The 20,752-nt window shown below is 43.2% G+C and overlaps 3 protein-coding genes across 4 annotated transcripts; 2 read left to right on the forward strand and 1 right to left on the reverse strand.

Annotated features, from left to right (window-relative positions):
* The first annotated feature begins 438 nt into the window (after positions 1 to 438).
* LOC121050594 lies at positions 439 to 6,862 on the forward strand. Its single transcript, XM_040511311.1, has 7 exons — positions 439 to 543; positions 5,053 to 5,196; positions 5,317 to 5,374; positions 5,740 to 5,892; positions 5,981 to 6,168; positions 6,262 to 6,359; positions 6,461 to 6,862. The coding sequence occupies exons 1-6, from the start codon at positions 439 to 441 to the stop codon at positions 6,307 to 6,309; spliced, it is 696 nt and encodes a 231-aa protein (XP_040367245.1). The 3' UTR covers positions 6,310 to 6,359; positions 6,461 to 6,862.
* A 500-nt stretch (positions 6,863 to 7,362) lies between these two features.
* Positions 7,363 to 11,802, forward strand: LOC112175192 (F-box/LRR-repeat protein At5g63520). Of its 2 annotated transcripts, none has more exons than XM_024312854.2 (10): positions 7,363 to 7,760; positions 7,837 to 7,944; positions 8,050 to 8,142; positions 8,244 to 8,390; positions 8,558 to 8,659; positions 8,769 to 8,808; positions 9,075 to 9,230; positions 9,916 to 10,088; positions 10,258 to 10,376; positions 11,190 to 11,802. In XM_024312854.2, exons 1-10 carry the CDS (start codon positions 7,524 to 7,526, stop codon positions 11,611 to 11,613), a joined length of 1,599 nt encoding a protein of 532 aa, XP_024168622.1. In that variant the 5' UTR covers positions 7,363 to 7,523; the 3' UTR covers positions 11,614 to 11,802. The 2 variants fall into 2 exon arrangements, with proteins under 2 accessions (XP_024168622.1, XP_024168620.1); XM_024312852.2 differs by having other exon boundaries at positions 7,366 to 7,760; positions 9,910 to 10,088.
* A 5,935-nt stretch (positions 11,803 to 17,737) lies between these two features.
* Positions 17,738 to 20,736, reverse strand: LOC112179991 (gamma carbonic anhydrase-like 2, mitochondrial). Its single transcript, XM_024318472.2, has 2 exons — positions 20,260 to 20,736; positions 17,738 to 18,340 (listed from the first exon to the last, which is right to left on the reverse strand). Exons 1-2 carry the CDS (start codon positions 20,624 to 20,626, stop codon positions 17,964 to 17,966), a joined length of 744 nt encoding a protein of 247 aa, XP_024174240.1. The 5' UTR covers positions 20,627 to 20,736; the 3' UTR covers positions 17,738 to 17,963.
* Positions 20,737 to 20,752: the final 16 nt, after the last annotated feature.

A 20,752-nucleotide genomic window follows, 5' to 3' on the forward strand; every position in this document is an offset into this window, starting at 1 on the left:
ACCGCCGCAGTCTTCGAGGGAGCCTGTCGGGCCTTCTTCTGACGGCGGGCCCCGACCACCTCCACCTCGTCTCCCTCTTCCTCGTCAGGAGACTCAGCCGTCCGGCGCTTTTTCTCTAGCGCCCTCTAACTCCCAGCGACGGCCCTCGTCACCCTCACTGGCGGCTCCTCCCTTGTTACAGTGACATCTTCCGCCGGTTGCACAACCTTTTGAGGACCACGTCTGTGGGCAGGCATCCGCTCCTTCTGTGGCCCTGCCGCAGCGCTTCCCCTCTGATCCCCGGCGGCCGTCTGAGTCCCCGCCTGCACCGTAGGCAGACCATCCTCACCAAGGTGAGACTGATGCGGCATCGGCATCACCACCGGAACCTCAGACTGGCTCAACGCCAACGTCTCCGGGTTCACCACGGTCTGCTGGGCCGCCAGCCCCTCGGCATACATGGCTTCCAAAAAATTGTCTATCTCCGCCCGGTCCATCGCCTTTTCGAATGCGTCGCGACTCGATTTATTGCCCGGCGGGGTTTCTAAAAATAAACAACCACCGGTCAGTCTTTCACAATTCAAAAAAAAGGGGGAAGGCAGAAGAAACGACATAGCGGAAACTCCTCACCAATGGACCGCGTTAATCGCAGGTCGACCAGCAACTCCCAACCAGTCAGCAGGCGGAAATCAAGCAAGTTTCGGTTCCGCCAGCAACCCCTGATCCTCGCCACGCGACACTCTTCTTCGCGCGTTAGCGTGTACCGAAGTCCCGCTGCACACACAAAAAAAAAAAAAAAAAAAACAAGTCGTTAGTAAGAATGCAAAGTACAAACACGTGAACACGCCAATTACGTTCAGCGAAAACCGGACACCAACCTCGAATGGGTTGGAACTCAGACTTAATCCTAAAAGTCGGCCCTTCCGCATTCGATCTGGCGTGGTACTCCCAACCGTTTGTAGCGACGCAGAAGGTCCCCCGCCAGTAGGACATTGAGTCCCTTAGATTTTCTATCAACTTGGGCGCTCCCTGCCGGCGACTCAAGTTCACTTGCCCTTTGCAGCCTCGGCGCTTCACGTACACTAACTCGTAGAAGTGAAGCACTTCCGCCACAGTAGGCCCCTCGCACCCGGATAACCGCCAAAGGGAGTTCATGGCCAACATCAACCGCCACATATTGGGGCAAATCTGACCAAAAGCAAGGCCAAATTCGCACACCAGGATTTGCAGATTCGGCACCAGCGAGAGTGTTACTCCTTGGCGGAATATCGCCTCGTGAACGGCACCAAGTCCCGCTGGGAGCATCGAGGCCTTCTCATCCGCTGTCGGCGGGTGCAGCTTCACCGAGCCCGGCAACCGGAACGTCTGCTTCATCCGGTTAACAGCGGCGGCATCCATCCGCCCACCTGCCTCGTCGACGGCGATGCCATCTGAAAGAAACCACGCCGATTCGGCATTTTGCCCCGCTACTTCCCCTTCACCAGCGGAGCCGCTAGCAGCACTATTGCTCGCCAAGCGCTCGTCGCGCCTAGCTTTGGCAGCAGCGACCTCACCCGCCCTAGAGCTCTCTGGACGCGAACCACGACCCATAGCTACTTCCCAGAGGATGGTCTGAAGCGGCTCAACTTCTAGCGGTTCTGGCAGTGAGGTTCCTGCATGGGCAGACGGACGCAACGAATCAATAAAAATCCTATCCGCCGCGCTGCACGACACGTCAGACCCGGAATCCTCACTGCTCGAAATCTCTATGACGTTAGCCATCCCAAACCCTAAAACCCACATCAGTTAGCACAAATACAGATCTAGCCTACTCTCATATCAGATATAGCCAAAGGTATCAAGAACAAAACCCAGAAAACTCCAAAGTACAAAACAGACGCACTCAACCCAGATTCGGCTACCTAAATCCTTAACCACCAACGCTTAGCCAACCATAATCCAACCCCCCCCCCCCCCCCAAAGAAATCCCATTCACACCTCAGAACACACCCAGCAAAACCAGCAGTCATCTCAGAAAGGCAAAAACAGCAAAACCCAGAAAGTAACAGACCCACTAAAACAAAAACAAAAAGGGGAAATCCAGGTACCAACCTCAGTGGTGCAATCTTCAGCACTGTCGTGCACGGTGACGATCGACGTCTCTCTGGGAACGGTATACCCAAGCTTCGGCAGGCTCTTTCTTCGGTCTCGGACAGGCAGAACTCGAAGACGACGACTAGGTTTTCAAATTTTCGCAAAGTGGCAAATCTCCCAAGGTTCCCCCCCCCCTTTTATGTCGGCATCAACGCGTCCTAAGCCGTCCGCTCCATAACGGCATCACGTACCAGCCGTACACGTGTCATCAGTCTCCACTCACTCTCCGGAGTACCCGAGGCGTTACCTCGGTTATGAAACCCACGATTACTATCATTAAAAGCTAGAAGACGGACAGGCTTAGGAGACAAGCCTACGCACGCTAACCCGCTATAGGTTCGACACGTGTTAAACAGTGGGGATGACTTCGTAAGTACCGCCTGAAGTCTCCGCTGAGCGAAACCCCGCCAGCGGAACTTCTCCCTTGCCATCCTCCAAGAGACGAAGCCTCCGCTGAGCGAAACCCCGCCAGCGGAACTTCTCCCTTGCCATTTTCCAAGAGACGAAGTCTCCGCTGAGCGAAACCCCGCCAGCGGAACTTCTCCCTTGTCATCCTCCAAGAGACGAAGCCTCCGCTGAGCGAAACCCCGCCAGCGGAACTTCTCCCTTGCCATTTTCCAAGAGACGAAGTCTCCGCTGAGCGAAACCCCGCCAGCGGAACCTCTCCCTTGTCATCCTCCCAAGAGACGAAGTCTCCGCTGAGCGAAACCCCGCCAGCAGAACTTCTCCCTTGCCATTTTCCAAGAGACGAAGCCTCCGCTGAGCGAAACCCCGCCAGCGGAACTTCTCCCTTGCCATTTTCCAAGAGACGAAGTCTCCGCTGAGCGAAACCCCGCCAGCGGAACCTCTCCCTTGTCATCCTCCCAAGAGACGAAGTCTCCGCTGAGCGAAACCCCGCCAGCGGAACTTCTCCCTTGCCATTTTCCAAGAGACGAAGTCTCCGCTGAGCCAAACCCCGCCAGCGGAACCTCTCCCTTGTCATCCTCCCAAGAGACGAAGTCTCCGCTGAGCGAAACCCCGCCAGCGGAACTTCTCCCTTGTCATTTTCCAAGAGACGAAGTCTCCGCTGAGCGAAACCCCGCCAATGGAACCTCTCCCTTGTCATCCTCCAAGAGACGAAGTCTCCGCTGAGCGAAACCCCGCCAGCGGAACTTCTCCCTTGTCATCCTCCAAGAGACGAAGCCTCCGCTGAGCGAAACCCCGCCAGCGGAACTTCTCCCTTGCCATTTTCCAAGAGACGAACTTCTCCCTTGCCATTTTCCAAGAGCCGAAGTCTCCGCTGAGCGAAACCCCGCCAGCGGAACCTCTCCCTTGTCATCCTCGAAGAGACGAGGTCTCCGCTGAGCGAAACCCTGCCAGCGGAACTTCTCCCTTGTCATCCTCCAAGAGACGAAGCCTCCGCTGAGCGAAACCCCGCCAGCGGAACTTCTCCCTTGCCATTTTCCAAGAGACGAAGTCTCCGCTGAGCGAAACCCCGCCAGCGGAACCTCTCCCTTGTCATCCTCCAAGAGACGAGGTCTCCGCTGAGCGAAACTCCGCCAGCGGAACTTCTCCCTTGTCATCCTCCAAGAGACCAGCGGAACTTCTCCCTTGTCATCCTCCAAGAGACGAAGCCTCCGCTGAGCGAAACCCCGCCAGCGGAACTTCTCCCTTGCCATTTTCCAAGAGACGAAGTCTCCGCTGAGCGAAACCCCGCCAGCGGAACCTCTCCCTTGTCATCCTCCAAGAGACGAGGTCTCCGCTGAGCGAAACCCCGCCAGCGGAACTTCTCCCTCGTCATTTTCCAAGACGAAGTCTCCGCTGAGCAGAGCCCTGCCAGCGGGACTTCTCCCTTGCTATCCTGCAAGCGGGGTGTCTTTCGCTACACACCTCTGGTGGAACCCCCTTTTCATCTTGCAAAATACCGCCAGGCACGTCTACCGGACGCTGCTTGCTGCTGCATCCCGCGGAGGGATGTCCGCCAAACGGAAAATCCCGAGGCCACGCCTCACTCTGACAACGACCGCCACGCGGCGTTACCGTCAGACCGTCCCTACGGGACACGGGGACTAGTCAAACAGTCTATGACGGCCCTGATCAGGCACATTGACCCCCGTCACTTGGGTACTAAGATTGGGCTCGCTACCCAACACCCTCTGCTCCGTGCAGCTCCCCCTCATCAAACAATTTACCGACCATCCGGAGGTCTATCTTCGCCGGGGAGTGGGGGACTCCCTGGGGGGCCAGCAGGGGCCCACCCGAAAGGGTATAAAGCGTTTGCTCAGTAAAACCAACGGTTGACAACGCACTGACGCTAATTATGCTCTTGCAAGTCTAGCGGAGGAAAACGCTTCAAACCGCCGAACAACTCCCCAACCAAGATTGCCCTCCTTGACTGGGGACTTAGGGGACTTGTACATACATGTACATTTGCAAGCATAATTAGCTATAATGGGCCATGCTCATTGTACCGCCAAAGGTACTAATTCCAACCGAAGGAATGACATGCAGACACGCCGCCAGACGGGCTACAACCTCAGCATCGGACCACCTCCAGATCGCCACCGACGCGCCGCCACGCGCCGCTCCAAGATGGCATCAGAAGCTTCTGAAGCTGGGAACTGAAGCATATCAGTCCCACATTGAAAACAAAGACAAGATCAGTCTCTTCCTCACCTATAAAAGGTTCTCTCCTCTCTCCTCAGTAATTACGCATTCAATACTTACCTACTGTTACTTTGTCAACATAAATACATTGACTAACTTAGGCATCAGAGAGTTGAAGACCGCCCAGCGCGGTCTCCCTCTGACGCCCATTGTATTTTACTTGACAGGTAACGGGAACTATAATACTAACACAAGTATCGATCCGCCCACCGGATCAGCGTTAACTAAGGTCCAGCTACCGCTAGACTTTTAGACATTAACAGTTAGTAAGCGTGTTATTTCGGCCTTATGCAGGTGAAGTGGGAATTGGAAAATGGGCCCAACTATTGGGATGAAGAAATTCTAATGGGAGGTAATCCAATAAATGGAGGGATTCTCTCTGTTGGATTTGTGCCCGATTTAAAAGTGGATGTCATCCCACTTCCAAGATCAAAGACTGTAAGTAATTTTGCTTAAACTCCTCCGTTAATCTCTGATTACACATTGGAAATGTTCAATTGACTTGGTGATTTTGCACTACTCAGCAACCCAATATGCCATAAAAATGCTGGAGCTTAGGAGTTACACTGCTTCCGTTTCAGGTTCTCTCGACCCAGCTTGTATCACAATGTTCGGAGTAAGTTGGGGTTAATATTTCATCGATCTTGTTTTTATTTGTGATTATGCAATACCCGAAATTACAAAGAAAATCTGCGAGAGGGTCAAAATTTCGATACAATGTTGTCATGCACTATTGGAAGAAAAACTATAGAACAAAATACAAGAATTGGTGACCAAATTGTGTTCCTTGCTTTGCAAGAGTATTTGTCATGTACTTAAGACAATACGACATGGTTTCTTCTTTACCAGGATCATCGTGTTGATATAAGACCCATTGTTGAGAAACTAGGTGAATACTCAAATTTATTTATCAAAATGTATTACTTGGTTACTCAACCCAATTTCTTATATTATAGCTGACAAACTGTGAGTATGTTGTAGATCTTGTCATGCCTGAGGAGACTGCCGTTGTAGGAGACGCAAAAGGCTCCTTTCTGTTCCGCCGCAGGGACCAAACCCAAAATTACAGTGCTGATCTGTTCTTCTTTGATGCTGCTGCTCTAGTATTTGCCAGGGACCAAAACAAGTCTGCTGGTACTATTTTTTCCCCCTCTTTCAACATTATGTCCTTAATTTGTTGTCATAATGTGTCTTGATTTCTTGATTGGGATTTGATTAACAGAGTTGGGGGAAACTCGGTTCCATGTGGCCGTGGCCGACGGCATAATTCCATTTGGTCCTGAGCTCAGGAGCGTTTCAGTGTTTGAGGATTTCTTTGCTCAATCTTGGATTTCGGGCGTAGTGGAAGGAGCAGAAGAAGGGTATCCCATGCTTGATTGCGTCACTGTTTTACAACAGCTTATAAATCAGGTGAGTTTATAAGTGAATTCCTAACTGAACACTAAATTTTTAGTAGTGTTGAAAGATGAAAAAATAGCTAGCAAACCCCTTCTTGTTTTGTAGTTGGACTTGGGAAACCCAAATTTATACATTGAGGTCAGGAAAGGTTGACAATACTCTACACAATTCAGAACAACCCTGGCTTGTCATGAACTTTTGGGGTGAGTCACAAATTTATTTGAAATTTCGTACAAATATTTATGTGCATATTTAGTTGAAAACAACAACAGACTCTGAGTTGTTGCTGTTACGGTTTGAACAGGGGTAACTACGAGTCCATAATCGTCAAGGGTTGTGGCATACAACCTGGGGATAGATTCATATTCCTCCACTCAGACGCCGGAAGTGCACTGACTCGTGTTGACGATGCTCGTCACAGTTTGGAAGCATTGGATGCTAATCAAGAGGTGTTTAAAGGCTTGTTCTTCTCCAGCTACCATCGCGACAGGTCCTTTTTCGGAGCCTCTCATGTGGATATAACTCCCTTTACTGACTAGCTCAGTGGAGTCCCCATGGCTGGTATCTCCTGCACAAGAGAAATTGGGCGTGGGGCGTTACTTGGTCCAGGACTAGGGTATTGCGTCCATGCACATACCTGTGTGTACCTAGCTATGTCTTATGTTCCTCCAATGTCCTACTAAGGTATTCGGGGCTTGAGGGAGTCTCTTCCCCTGAACCTATTGAAGCATTGTACTATGGACTTGATGTGAAAGTAGTTCTTCTACGTACATATATGTCTTTCAATTCTGTGGCTGTGGTACTGTTGGCTAGGTTTAGTTTCATGGTTTTTCAAGAGCCTCCAGATTCTATAATGGATCATGGATGTGCTCCTAGTTTATTGCAATAGAAGATGATCCAATACTTTAACGAATTAAGAACATTTCATGTACCAATACATTAACATAACATAGAATTTTACTATGAACAAACTTGTAAATTTTACAGTGTCGCACCATAACTTAAAAACAGTACCAATGTATTTCAGACTCTGAAAAATTGAGATAGACGATATCTGATTTCGAACTAGTTATTGTGCTGATAACGTGAAACTTTACTATGAAGTATGAACAAACTTATAAATTTTCTTGTCTCACACCGAAGCTTTAAAACTGTTTTTTCAGATTGAACAACTGAGATATCAGATTTCGAACTGGTCTACAACTATAAATGCTCCAATACTATAACGAGTTGAAGAACATTTTATGTGTTGATATCAACATGAACGTAAAGTGAAATTTTACAGTGAACAAAGTCGTAAATTTTCTGACTTGACACACCGAGGCTTAAAAACAGCGTCAGCGTCTTTCAGAGTCCGAAAAGCTGAGATGGACGAGGCCTCATCGTCGACGCCCAAGAGCGACGCAAAGCAGCTGAAAACGACGACGGCCGGAGGGTTGTTCTCACTGTTAAACGACGACCTCCTCCACAACATCCTCGCCCGCCTTCCGGCCCCCTCCTTCGCCTCAGCCGCATGCGTCAGCAAATCCTGGAGCCGAACATGCACTCTCATCCTCTCTCGCCCCAAACTCGCCTCCGCCCTCTCTCTCAATCCCAGCCTCCAGGTTTTGTTCTCCCCCAGCATTTGTACCTTCCTTTGCATCCGTGGGCTTGAATTGAGTCTCATTGATTGATTCATAGGTTGCTTGGGAAGAGGTCACAGAGAAGGTTCTGGCCGATCCGATCAGGCCGCATTTCATCATAGCTAATCTCGGAAGTGGGTTTCGCTTGGTTGATGTTAACAAGCTTGTATGTGTTTCAGTGTTTGTTTGCTCTTACACACCTTGCTTTGAACCATACATTTTGATAGGATGAAAGTTTGTGAGTGTTTATGGTTACGGATTGAGATTGCAGATAAAGGAGAGATTTGGGTCCAGAGCTCCGTTTGTTGTTTCTACCGCGAATGGGATTCTTGGAAGAGATGTTGGTACCTGTGAAATCAAAGAGGTTTGATGGTTTTTTCGTTTCTCTGTTTGGTCTATGTTTTGTTCATTACTCTGTACAAAGTTGAATACTTTACTAATATTGTCTACGATTGGGTTGGTCAGGTACAGTGGGACAGTGTTTCTAGTGATGTGAGTGATGATGATGGCTCCGTACCTGCAGAGGATGGGAGCTACGGCATTGTTTTGACTGTCGGCTTTGTGCCGGGTTTGAAAGTTGATGCTATCCCGCTGTTATCGACTAGTGTAAAGGTGAGAACTTCTGTCTTGAACTGCATTGCTGATTTCTTTAAAAGGGTTTTTACTTGGGACATGTGCAGTTTTCATTTGTTCAATTTGGTAACTTGTAGAATCTTTCTAGCTCTATATGCAGTTTGAACTATAACGATTGACTTGTAGAATGTTCCCAATGACATCAGGAATGTCAAGAGGTCTTTATCGATAAGTTTGTCATGGATATTAAGGATTACACAGCCTCTGTTTCAGATTGCACAGCCCCAGTAGGGATTATAATGTTTGGAGTAAGTTGCTGTCTTCATTCTTGATATCATGTCCTCTTTTCTGAAAAGAAATGGTCAGCTGCTGCTGAAGTCTTTGCATTACTAAAATTTGACATGATTGATGGTACAGGATGGGTATACTAATATGAGACCAGTTGTTGATGCATTGGGTGAGTATTGCTCTGTATATAAGTATATTATTTTTTAATATCTTCCTTAATTAGACTGTATTTTGGGGAAAAAGGAGATTTTTTTTTTTTGGGGGGAGGGTGGGGGTGTTTAGAAAAGATTCTTTCTTTTTGGTGCATTGTTTACCCCTTCGAACCAGAAGATAAGCTGCTGCTTTCAAATTTTTATATGTTGCAAACTCGTAAACTTTTCTATGGCAAGTTCTGCTGCTTTCTGTTGATCATGATTCACTGTCTGATTTTGGCAGATTATGCTATGCCCGAGGAAACTGTCATCGTGGGTGATGAGAAGGGTCGGTTTTTGTATAGAAGTGAGAATGAGTCTAGAAATGTCTGTGGGACTGCAACATCCTTTTCAGTTGCTGTTGCTCTTATATTTGCCAGGGACAAAGAAAACTCCTGTGGTAATTATCTAATGTTTGTTATAAAGTACTGTTTTCAGTTAGGTTGCTGTTTAAATAGCTAATGTGCATATCTTCACAACCATGTAAAGTTAATAAGGGAAACACACATGTGATTTCTTTAAGGCTGTTAGTGTAGCTTTGCTAAATCTGACTCCACTTTGCATTGTAATTTTTTTTTTAAAGACCCTCTAGGAGATTTAAGATACAAAGATATTTGTGAAGGTTGCAACTAATGCATTTTACGTCCAATGCTTTCTATACTAACAAAATTTGCTTTAAGTTTCAATCAGAGCTTGATTCCTAACTTGGGAGTCATGGCATGTCAAATATTATATAACTTCACACTTAACTTTAAGAGTTCCTACACTTGAGATGCATGCTAATCTCTACTTTATGAAGGTTTTCCAGCTCTTTTTTTGCACCACATTTTCCTAATTGTTCTTATTAAACTTTCCAGATTGCATCTATTATACCCCAGTATGTGCTTACATGGTTTCAGAGATGTTTGGTCTGAAATTTTTCTCTCCTTTCTTCTTCCTGTATTCGTGTGGAAATCCTTGACCTGCTGCATTTAGTCTAGCAACTGTGTAGTACAGTTAGGGATGTTCTTTGTAAAGCTATTATTTCATACTGCCCACTGTGTTTGTTATCACTTATCTGATTTGTTATAAATGACAAGGTATAGGGGATATTCAATTCCAAATTGCATTGTCAGAAGGTGTGTCAACAGTAGGTCCCAAACACAAGGCTGTCTCTGTTAGAGCTAGCGCCTCTGATTCTACTTGGCTCACTGCTAGAAGAGAAGGACACCGCGAGATTCTTGATGGTCAACGAATTCTGAATGATATTAATGATGAGGTAATAAAATTACATTTAACATTCTGAGTGGTCACTTTAAAACTCTGCAGAAATTGGCAGTTGACTTTGAAGTATTGTTTTGTGTTAGACTAGTGAAGCAAAAGTAATAGATGTAAAATTAATTTAAGATGTAAACCTCTGATATGTTCTACAACTACTTTTGTGACAGTTAGAAAATCACACGGATTCGTCTGATCTGTACATTGGGGTTAAAAAACGAAGAAGTATCTCCACAGGGCCAAAGACGCGTAGGCTAGTTACTTCCCTGGACTTCCATGGAGTTATAGGGTAACATACAGAACTTATTTTCCTCGTTAATTCACTTTTGTTGCCTTATTGATGTTGCCCACGTACTTAAATTAGAAAGATAATATGAAATTGTTGAAATGACAACATCATATGCTATGTGCTTTGCTTTGATTTTTTGCCCTGATCTTAGCATCGCTATCCTGTTTCATCTACTGCGTCCTGGCAGTTCACTATTATGCTTAGTAAAGGAGTAAACTGGGAGATAATTCAGATTTTATAAGCCATAAAATTGATTACAAATACTGAGCGAAAGATGTTAAACCAAGTGGAACTAGAGTGTCATGCTATCCTTCCCTATGTTATCTGTGGAGATCCTGTGTTTAATGTCACTTGTATTCCGTCATCTGCTCTTTTATCACTAGGACTGGCATGGATAATTATGCAAGAACTATTTTCATGAATCATTATCAAAATATGGGCTCCAGAATTCCTTTCTAGTGTTGTTTCTAATGAATTATGGAACGGGACCTAGGATTTAGGAATGCAGGCACATTTGGAGCAAGTTGGTCAATGAGGAGTTATCTTGCTCCATTTGAACTTCCAGTCAGATATAAAATTCATAAAGTCCTTTGCTTCAAAGCTAAACCCACTAAACTTATGCAAGAAATGATTGTAAGTTGCGGTCGCAGTGAAGTGACTAGGAATAGATTTCAATTAGTGAAATTTACTTCTCAATTTCTTTTGCAACTCTTTATCTTCGGTTCAGAATGTGTTTCCTGCAGTGAAGTGATTAGTTTTAACATTTTTGGTAAATCTATTGATCTAACTATTGACGTGGGGCATTTTCCACAGTGGAGACGAATCGTACCTTTATGTCAATGATGTTGGCATCAAAACTGGTGATTACTTCCATTTCTATCACCCAGATCCCCAAACTGCCTTATCCTCGTGTACAAATCTCTCTGTAAGCCTGAAAAACTTGAAGATAGATGAAAATTCAAAAGATTGCTGTAACCTAGGCGAAGTATTTGGGGGTTTCATCTTCGCTTGTTGTGGCCGCGGTGAGTCATTCTTTGAACGTGTGAATGTGGATAGCTCGCCTTTTGTTGAAAACTTCCCTCGGGTTCCATTGGGAGGAATATTTTGTGGGGGCGAAATTGGACGTGGCTCTTCAATGTTTACCAGGGAAGCTCAGAAGGATTGCAAATGCAATCTGCATGTCTATAGTACTATTTATCTTGTGTTGTCATATACTCCAGCAGCATTAGATCATTAGATGTTGCCTGCTGTAAAGCACCTCTTCAATATAGATGGGATGTATTGTTGGTTTATGCTCCAGTTATTTCCCATTTAAGAGAACAGAGTTCCATTTCTTTTCCGTTAGTAGAACAGATTCTGTTTGTAAAATTTGGTTACACAATTGCCGCTCAATGAACAGCCAATATGGCTCCGAATTTAGTTTCCATTGGTATTCTTCTTTTCTGCATGAAATATCTTGTTTCTTCATGAGGTTATACACAAGCATTTATTTGCGAGTATGGTGGTGCAATTACCTAGTGGAGTTTTCGATCTCTGGCTAAAACTTGATCTCACACCAGACTGGGAATGCGTATAATTAATTGAAACAGGAAGTGAAGAAGAAGCATCCTTGATCTCATTATTTTGCTTTTTCTATAAATTTCTTTTTATTATTTTGTGTGTTTTCCCAGAGCACAAACGGCTGTGGAGGCTTTTCAAAACGTATGAAGAATATATAATTAAGAGGAAGGAAAAGGTTGGTTTAGAGTTTAGACCATGACATGAGTAGGATTGCTTTCAAAATTTCACAAAGCACTGGGCCACTGGCAATGAGGCAAAGAATCATGCAACAAAGATAAAAATAAGAAAAATACAAACGATTGAAATGACTCAAACGAGGCATTGATAGTAAAAACATCCCGGCCGTGGAAGATATAAGTTCTTTGATGACACCTTACATGTCCAAGTAAACGAGAAATACAAACTAAAAACGCAACAAAGTTACTTTCTTAGACTCTTAATAGCATAACATTCATTCTTAACTACTTGTTTTAACGATTTAAGACCACTTCGTGTCCAAATTAAGTCGGATACAAGACCCATTCGGCCCACTGCTTGGAGGAGGTCGCCTTGGGGCTGGCGGGCAGGAAAGTTCTCCCGGCGCAGTTAATCTGCATCCTTTGTCTTTTGGGGTTGTTGAAGATGCCCATTTATTGCCTTCAGCATCAGCAGCTCCACTCACTTGTGAATTGTTCATCTTAACTAAAAGAACAAATATGGACTAGAATTCTAAACTCAAAGCTTTTGATGGAATGACGTCGAAGATCAAGAGCCTATATATATATATATATATATATATATATATATATATAGGGTTTGTTTTAACTTTCCAAAATACAAGAGGAATTGTGTTAAAAACTAGCTAGGACATGCAATTTCTTTTTCAAATTATAATATTTGCCTAATCGAATAGGGAAAAGGAAAAGCTCGAATCCATTTCACAACAGGAAAAGGAAAAGGAAATTTGAAACTATGAAGTTAAGTACTTGATGGAGGGGTATGGAGTGGGTCTGTGTAATCCTACATAAGCATATACAACTTCACAATTGCAGTGGTAGCAAAGCTCAAGCATAGAAACGTTGCCTTGCTTCTATTGGTCTGATTTTGTTTAGTGGTGAAGATTAATTGGGTTTTTATTTCTTTGCTTTTTGGTAGAGCAAAACTCTAATATGAAACGAGGGTACTCCGAATCGTCCTCCACCTCTCTTGAGCCACCTCAATCCAGGTTCAAATACAACCCAGAAAATGACCTCTTGGAAGATGAAAGCACAAACATTTTCGCACGTAAAGTGGCTGAACATTACAGTGATCAAACTCTGGAAGAAGGAGAAATTAGTCAAACCATGGAAGTGGCCAAGCATTACAGTGATCAAACTTTGGAAGAAGGAGAAATCAGTCCAACCATGGAAGCACAACCCCAAGAAACCCCTACTGTTCACATGAACGCAGTGAAGCAAAGCTTATTACAGACCGAGTCAACCTCGAAGGAGCCGAGTCTTGATGAAGTGGAGGAGATCATACGCTACAAATTCAGGAACAAGAAGTTACTAGAGGAAGCCTTTACGCATTCCTCTTTTACTTGCGGCTTTTCCTATGAGCGTTTGGAGTACGTAGGCGATGCGGTGCTCGGTTTATTGTTTTGCCGGGCACATTATTCTCTGTACCCGGATTTAGCTCCCGGAAAGCTGACCCGCCTCCGGGCGGCCAACGTCGATACCGAGAAGCTTGCACGTGTGGCACTCCGGCAAGGCTTCCACCGGTACCTCCGCCACAGGAAACCTTACCTTGTAGATCAAATTCAAGAGTTTTCACGAGCGGTTATTGAGTATCCATTGCACTCAAATGGTCTTATTGACGCTCCGAAAGACCTTGCAGATGTTGTAGAGTCCACTATTGGGGCGGTTTTCATGGACTGCAACTCCATAGAGGTTGTGTGGCATGTGTTTAAGGGCTTGCTAGAGCCGATCATAACTCAGGAGACGATACAGATACATCCAAACACACAGCTTCTTGAGATGTGTCAAAAGAACCGCCGGAGTCTCAAGTATGTAGATTCATGGGAGAAGGACTATAGTGTTGGGTGTGTCATTGATGGTCAGATTGTTGGAAGAGGTACCTATAGTCTTCGGAAGGACGTTGCGCTAAACCGAGCAGCAAAAGATGCATTGGACAATAGGTGGAAGTGGATGGAGAATAATGCTACTGCCATTGCTCGACATGTGACGGAGGAGCCTTCGGAACCGGTGCTAGTGAAGAATATGAACATGGAGAATAGTGATGAAGACGCTATTAGCTCTGTGGAGCAGGCTGAGGAACCAAGTGTCAGTTCTTTGGTGCCGGTTACTCCAGGAAAGAAAGATATGAAGGAGGATCTAGAGACTAATGACACTTCTGTTCAAGGTCCGAATGTTTTGAGTGAAGAGACTACTTCATATAACGAGACTAATGTTACTCCTCCTCGAGGTCAGATAGAAATGCATGCCATAAATTCTCTTCAGGGGAATGGGATTGGTGATGAGTTTATTGGACTCTCTAGAGGACAACGAAAGCGCCTCCGGAAAAGACAACGGATGATTTCGGCTAAGTGGCTAACACAACAATAATAACTCCGGAGACAATTCCACTTCATTCAAACACACAGTTTCTTGAGATATGTTAATACTCGATAGAACGGAGAAATTGATCTATGAGGACAGAGGAGCCAAGATCGATTTCTTCCTTAATTGGAACTCCATAGTTTACATAATGTATAAAACTAATTTGGCCTGTATAGTCTATTTCATGTTTACCTCCGTAAGATGGGTGAGTTCGGGGCTTCAATTGCCTATCAGTTGCCTACGATGGAGAGTTATGATATGTCAAAATGAAAGGGATGCTGGTTCTGGCACTCTACGTCTACACGCACTGTTTTTCTAGTGTTGTACTGTTGTTATATACTCCATTACCTTTGGAACATTATATAATATACAAATACGAAAAATATACTAATCCTTGCTTTTGATTCAAGGATTTTTGACAAAAATGCAGTATAAGAATCATTCATCCTTTCAAAAATCGAAAATCATTCATATGCATGTATGATTTACTATGTAGATGTACGTTCTCAACTTCTCCTATATACGTACAACCAAACTTACGATCATGCCGGAAATATTGTTATGAAGTAGATAACGTAACTGTGATATTGGCACGGCTCAATCAAACCAAAGGACCCAATTCTTGGGAGATTTGATTTGATTGAGCCATTCCAACATCACACATTTCTCAGCAAAACAACAAGACCGACAATATATATAAATATTTAGGTATAATAGGATTGAAATCATCACAGTCACCTTCTTCAATCGTCTGTGCTGCATATCCATGGCCGGAAGCAGAGAAAACAGACAGTAAACAAATGTAGACAAGAAGACATAAGAGGTGCAAATATAAAGAAACAAGAGTGGATTTTTATAAAGGTGGGATTGCAAATAAAGATAATGTATATGTTGTTATGTCGCAATATATAGATGGCTAAGACGTCAAAATCTTTGCTTCATTTGGAAGAAGGAATAATTCATATGAAACTTTCCATTTGGCCTTCCACGATACTTATAATATCCTAGTGGTTTATGACATTGTCAAAATTGCCCCAAAGACATTGTCGAATCCAAATTAAACTAATTTTCCCAGGCTTATGTATGGACCCTGATGATCATATTACAGTGAGATTGAACTGGCAAATATTCTATGAAACTCATTTGCCGTCCATCTAGAAGTTGCCAAATGGATGCGTACAGAAGGGTTGCTGATCATGATAATATTAAGCGAAGTATATGTCGAAAGTCATTGATTTATTTCTAGCTGTTGGTGTAATGGGTTATTGAAAAGTTCCTAGAATCTTACAAGTACGGCTTTAAAAATGAATTCAAAAAATTCAACCTCTAATGTGAAAAAGATATGATGAAATGTACGTAACTAAATTTAAAAAAAAAATACATATTGCAACTATAAGAATGTGTTTTAGTCGTGCTCTCAAGTTATAAAAACAGAATATTCTTGGTTTTGCCCTTAAAAATATTTGACATCCACCAAGTATATTAAATATATGTTCTCAAGTTATAAAAACAGAATAGTCTTGGTTTTGCCCTTAAAAGTATTTGACATCCACCAAGTATATTAAATATATGGTCTAATCAATAAGGTGTAAGTTTTCTAAATGCCAAAGCCACCTTCATGATGTGCATGGTAATGGACCTAATGATATTCTCGTTAGCTCCACTTAAAGACAGAAAACCTACGTCTATATATTCGCCAACCCATAAGGGCCAAGCCATGAATGGCTTAACCTAATTCTTTGTCCGTTTTTCTTCATGATTTAGTGCATGTCTTATAGATATAATGAATATACAAAGCAACTAGCCATTCAAAAAAAACAAAGATTTGACCCCAAGAGTTGGAGCCAGCCTCTAGAGGAAGCTGAAGCCATATCATTATAGGCTTCAAGCATCACCGTTTGCCCTTTGAGATCGATTTTCAATTCATATCATACTATAATGAACTGCCTATTGCTCACTTCAATTCACCAATCCCACAACCAAATTGAGAGAGAAACCACCGTATTTGCTTTTGGCATTGCTTTTCTCTGAATGTGAAACCTAATCCTGCTTTCACCTGAGTGAGGGGTTATGAGTAGAGTAGGAGGCCGTATTGTTCATAGATTCCTTAACCCTTCGATCATTAGACAAACTTTTATCCCAAATCTTAGAAATTACAGAGTGCGTGGTTACCTTATTTGTTGAGAAATATATTGGTATCTTGGGAGCTCTTCTAATGAGGACCACTATAATGAGGATTAGTTAATAATTTTTTTGTGAGACTTACTTTTGGATCACATTTCCTCAAATCAACCATTAGATGTTTAAATATTTATGTGTAGATTATTTTTCAACTAAATAAAAAATCATTAAGGCATTCATAATTGTGATTTATCAGTATGAACATAAACAGTAAATGTTTGACAGATTTGGTTTATCCATTAATTTGATCTAATTCAGTAGCTTAATGATTAGCAATTTGACAGAAAATTTTCAAAAGTGATCTACTCATGCATACATAAACATCTGACGGTTGATTTACCGTAATGTAATCGAAAATTTAATATTCCAAACCGTTGATTAGAAAGTCTTCAGCTAATCTTCATTATAGTGGTCCTCATTAGAATGACTCATTTGGTATCTTAATCGTTCAAAAGGAATGAGATTGCACTTATAAACAAATAAAACACAACCATATCATTTTGGTACTGGTTTTCCTGTTTCAGCAGCAGCACTGGCGAAACCAAAAGCTTAAAATAAGTTATAATCGGATATGATCGGAAAGAGAAAAACTTGGCTGCAACCTTCCTCACTTGAGTACAAAATGATTCAAGAGATGAGAAAGGGTTTCAGTATATCAAGGTTCAGTAAGTAGGGGATCAAACACTATCCATCTATTGTGGGATCTGAGGAATGGTTTGTGGACGGCATGAAGGAATTTAGATAATTGCTTTGGATAGCCTAGTAGTAATCAATAGTTGGTGCTCAATGTTTAGTGAGTCAAACATTTATTTAAATATAAGAGCGCAACTGATTTCCATAAAGGAGCTTAAGCTTTGGTTGGCGCGCTTGGCCAACCATACCAACCAGAAAGGAAAGTTAGAGGAAATGGAAGTAAAGAATAGTTTTCACCAAACCTCAGAATCTATAATCCCAGTTCATGCAAGCTTGAATATACTCTTTAGATGCCATATGGGTATCTATGTATGATTACTATGATATGAAATCATGCTAGCAACAGTGAGCTTTAACAAATGGGAAAAACAAATTATCAGAATTTTCTGATACAGGGTCGCCGAGCAACTACTATAACACATCCCATTGTCGATTGAAATTTCAAAACAATTCAATCGAAGTACAAGATAGACACTCAAAATGATATTAGCTCTATGTCTTGGAGCTGCTTATTTCCTTACAAGGAAAGCCTCCAACTAAACAATGTCAAATACATGGAAAGATGCAATGAAACTTATCAAATAGAAATCCCCAAAGATTTCTTGAACTTTTCAACCTCCAGATATACTGTGGAGTAAGGGAGGTATTCCTGGAAATATTCTTTACTCAGATCATTTATGGCAACGGCAAGTTTGGGGATCTCCAAGGTCTCTTCATGGGTCAGAGTTCGGACAAATCTTGCTGGATTTCCAGCCCAAAGTTCACCAGTCGGAATTCTCCTCCCTGGGGGAACCACAGACCCGGCTTCAAGGATAGAATGGGTCTCCACCAAGGAACCTTCCATAAGAATGGAATGCTGCCCAATAATGCATTCTGGCTCAACTGTGCAGGACCGCAACAGACTGTATGCACCAATAGTCACAAACCTCTCAATGGATGTATCCGCTGGAAGTCCTGAGATAGGGAAAGATGTTGAATATTTAAGACCATCTTAGCGGGTCCACAAAAAGCACCATCTCACTTGTATAGATTTCAATACATGTCAAGAGAAAAGATTAACAGCTAATAGTGGTTGCATACGGTGGAGTTATTATCACCTACTAGATTGCACTAAGCCACTAACATATGTGAAGCAAATAATGAACAGGGATCAAGTCACACTCAGCCCAAATGCCCCAAAACCCAAGCCAAGATAAAAGGTGAGGAAAAAGATATCGACGGTAATTTATTAAAGTGCTAGAAATTGAAGGATACTAATTCTTGAATAAGATGAACTTGCAGCCCATGTTTAGAAGTTTCTAACATGAGAAACTATATGGATAACGGGTTAAGAAATGACCTGATTCTAGAGTAAGTATAAACTATTCCACCGACACTGACAATGGAAAACCTTCATCAAGGAAACATGCTGTTCCTCACAAAGAAGAGATTTTCTATAAGCATAGAGTGCTTCACATGTGTGCTTAGCATCTCTGTTAGCCTGAGAATTCAGGCTGATGAGACTAGACCAGGATAACCTAATAGACTAAAAATTTGAAAGGAAGCTCCAAAAGAACATTGAATTAATAGACGACTCATTTTTAAGGTTATTTTTTTTTTGTCTGATAGTTAAGGGTATGCTAATAAGTGTTACGCACAGCACTAGTGCAACTAGTCTAATCAACTTATCACCAGCAAAGTGTCACACTAAACTCCAGGAAAAAACAACATTAGACATTACAGCCTGTGTTGCTCAATGGAGTTGTTAAGGCTAAGAAAGCAAGAAATTTCTCTACATGACACCTTCATAATACACTATAAAAAAAAAAATTTCGGTGCCTGCACCAAAAGCACTTCAGAGAGATTAATCAAAAGTATAAAGCCAGCACAGCCTGATAACTTTACTTCATGGACAACTTGTGCCCTAGATTAAAATCAATTCAAATAAGGGCCTCCTGTTGCACATAACACACACATATGGAGTGACATAAAAACTTAGATATTTTTCTTCGAATCAAATACCAAATACTTATCCTACTATGAGGTTCTTTAGCTAACCATATTATCACCTGGCATCAGAGGTGATTATGGGAAGAGAAGAATTATCAATCAACGTACTCAAAGTAGACCCAAGGATTCAATTTCCCAAGATCCTCGGTCTGGTCTATTAGATTGAAATGAGACATTTTCTACTGATCAGATTTTTCCAAAACTGAGAGATTCGGAAACAAGAGGAAATAGTGCCATTTGTAATGTCTTTCAAAGTATATCAACTCGTTCCTCTACTTGCTACATTGGACTTTCATCCATTGACATGTAATCTACATTTGCTTCTGATGATATGCAAAGGGGAATTCATTTCCAAATGTATTCCACCACTACTTCCCTAAAAGAGCCACATTCTCTTGCTCAAAGAGGCACAATCCCCCATCTCACCAAATGAGCCCTCTCACTTCCTCCACCCTTTCAACCACCTTGCTCCGTATTCAAAATCGAGATATCATATCCAACAACCCCTGAAAACCCCTCAAACTAATGCAAGTCTACCTTATCTTTCGGTTAATCCATCCTTCGAATCACTACTCCACTTTCATCCACCGCTAAACCAAAACGTTTCTATATTACAATCTAGTGAAAGGTTTACATGAAAAAATTCAAAATTATTAACGAGTTGAAAAAACTTCACAGCCTGAGCTAATTTGCCTGATCACTGATTCATATTCAGCAAGTGTGCCTCTCAAATTTAACAATTATGAACTGCATTCCAGCCGTTAACTCATTCCGAATGCAAATGACCTTGAATCGAACTTTCAACCAGGAAATCAAATTCACCAAATTAAAGAACTTTGAGAACCCCAAAAATCAAAGAGTGAGAATTTAGGAAATTGCAGAACCTGTGGGGGAAGACCAAGCGGCGTGGAGCACACACCGTTCCTGAACATTGGAGCAGAAGCCGACGGTGATCTTATTGAGATCGCCGCGGAGGACCGAGCCGGGCCAGACGGAGGCTCCGTCGTTGACCGTGACCTGGCCGGCCAGGACGACGTTGGGCGCGACGAAGGCGTCGACGGCGATCTTGGGGAGCCACTGTCCCAGTGGGATTATCTTTCGCTGGCCTCGGTAGTCCCACTTGACCCGATCCGACGATGGGGTTATGGCCCTTGCGGCTTCGGTGGCGAGCGCGCGGTGGAGGAAGGTGGCTTGGGACGATGGGGCGACGGAGCTCAGGGCTTGCCTCGAGACGCGAGCTAAAGCCGCCATTGGAGAGCACAGAGAGAGAGAGAGAGAGCTGGGTTTGGGAGTGGAAGACGGAAATGGAGAGGAGTGAGGAGAGTGGTTTGGTTTGGTTTTGTTGGATTGTGGGCCGGAGAAGACTTCGTCGAACTT

This window comes from Rosa chinensis, chromosome 7 (assembly GCF_002994745.2).
Source record: "Rosa chinensis cultivar Old Blush chromosome 7, RchiOBHm-V2, whole genome shotgun sequence".
NCBI classification, from domain to species: domain Eukaryota; kingdom Viridiplantae; phylum Streptophyta; class Magnoliopsida; order Rosales; family Rosaceae; genus Rosa; species Rosa chinensis.

Excerpts from the sequence above, each read along its gene's own strand:
- LOC121050594 (XM_040511311.1), top strand. The coding sequence starts at position 439 with ATGGCTTCCAAAAAATTGTCTATCTCCGCCCGGTCCATCGCCTTTTCG. Across the intron at positions 5,375-5,739 it reads CTTGTATCACAATGTTCGGA|ATCTTGTCATGCCTGAGGAG; the intron begins GTAAGTTGGGGT and ends AGTATGTTGTAG. Across the intron at positions 5,893-5,980 it reads GGACCAAAACAAGTCTGCTG|AGTTGGGGGAAACTCGGTTC; the intron begins GTACTATTTTTT and ends TTTGATTAACAG.
- LOC112175192 (XM_024312852.2), top strand. The coding sequence starts at position 7,524 with ATGGACGAGGCCTCATCGTCGACGCCCAAGAGCGACGCAAAGCAGCTG. Across the intron at positions 8,809-9,074 it reads ACCAGTTGTTGATGCATTGG|ATTATGCTATGCCCGAGGAA; the intron begins GTGAGTATTGCT and ends TGATTTTGGCAG. Across the intron at positions 10,377-11,189 it reads GACTTCCATGGAGTTATAGG|TGGAGACGAATCGTACCTTT; the intron begins GTAACATACAGA and ends CATTTTCCACAG.
- LOC112179991 (XM_024318472.2), bottom strand. The coding sequence starts at position 20,626 with ATGGCGGCTTTAGCTCGCGTCTCGAGGCAAGCCCTGAGCTCCGTCGCC. Across the intron at positions 18,341-20,259 it reads CGCTTGGTCTTCCCCCACAG|GACTTCCAGCGGATACATCC; the intron begins GTTCTGCAATTT and ends TCCCTATCTCAG.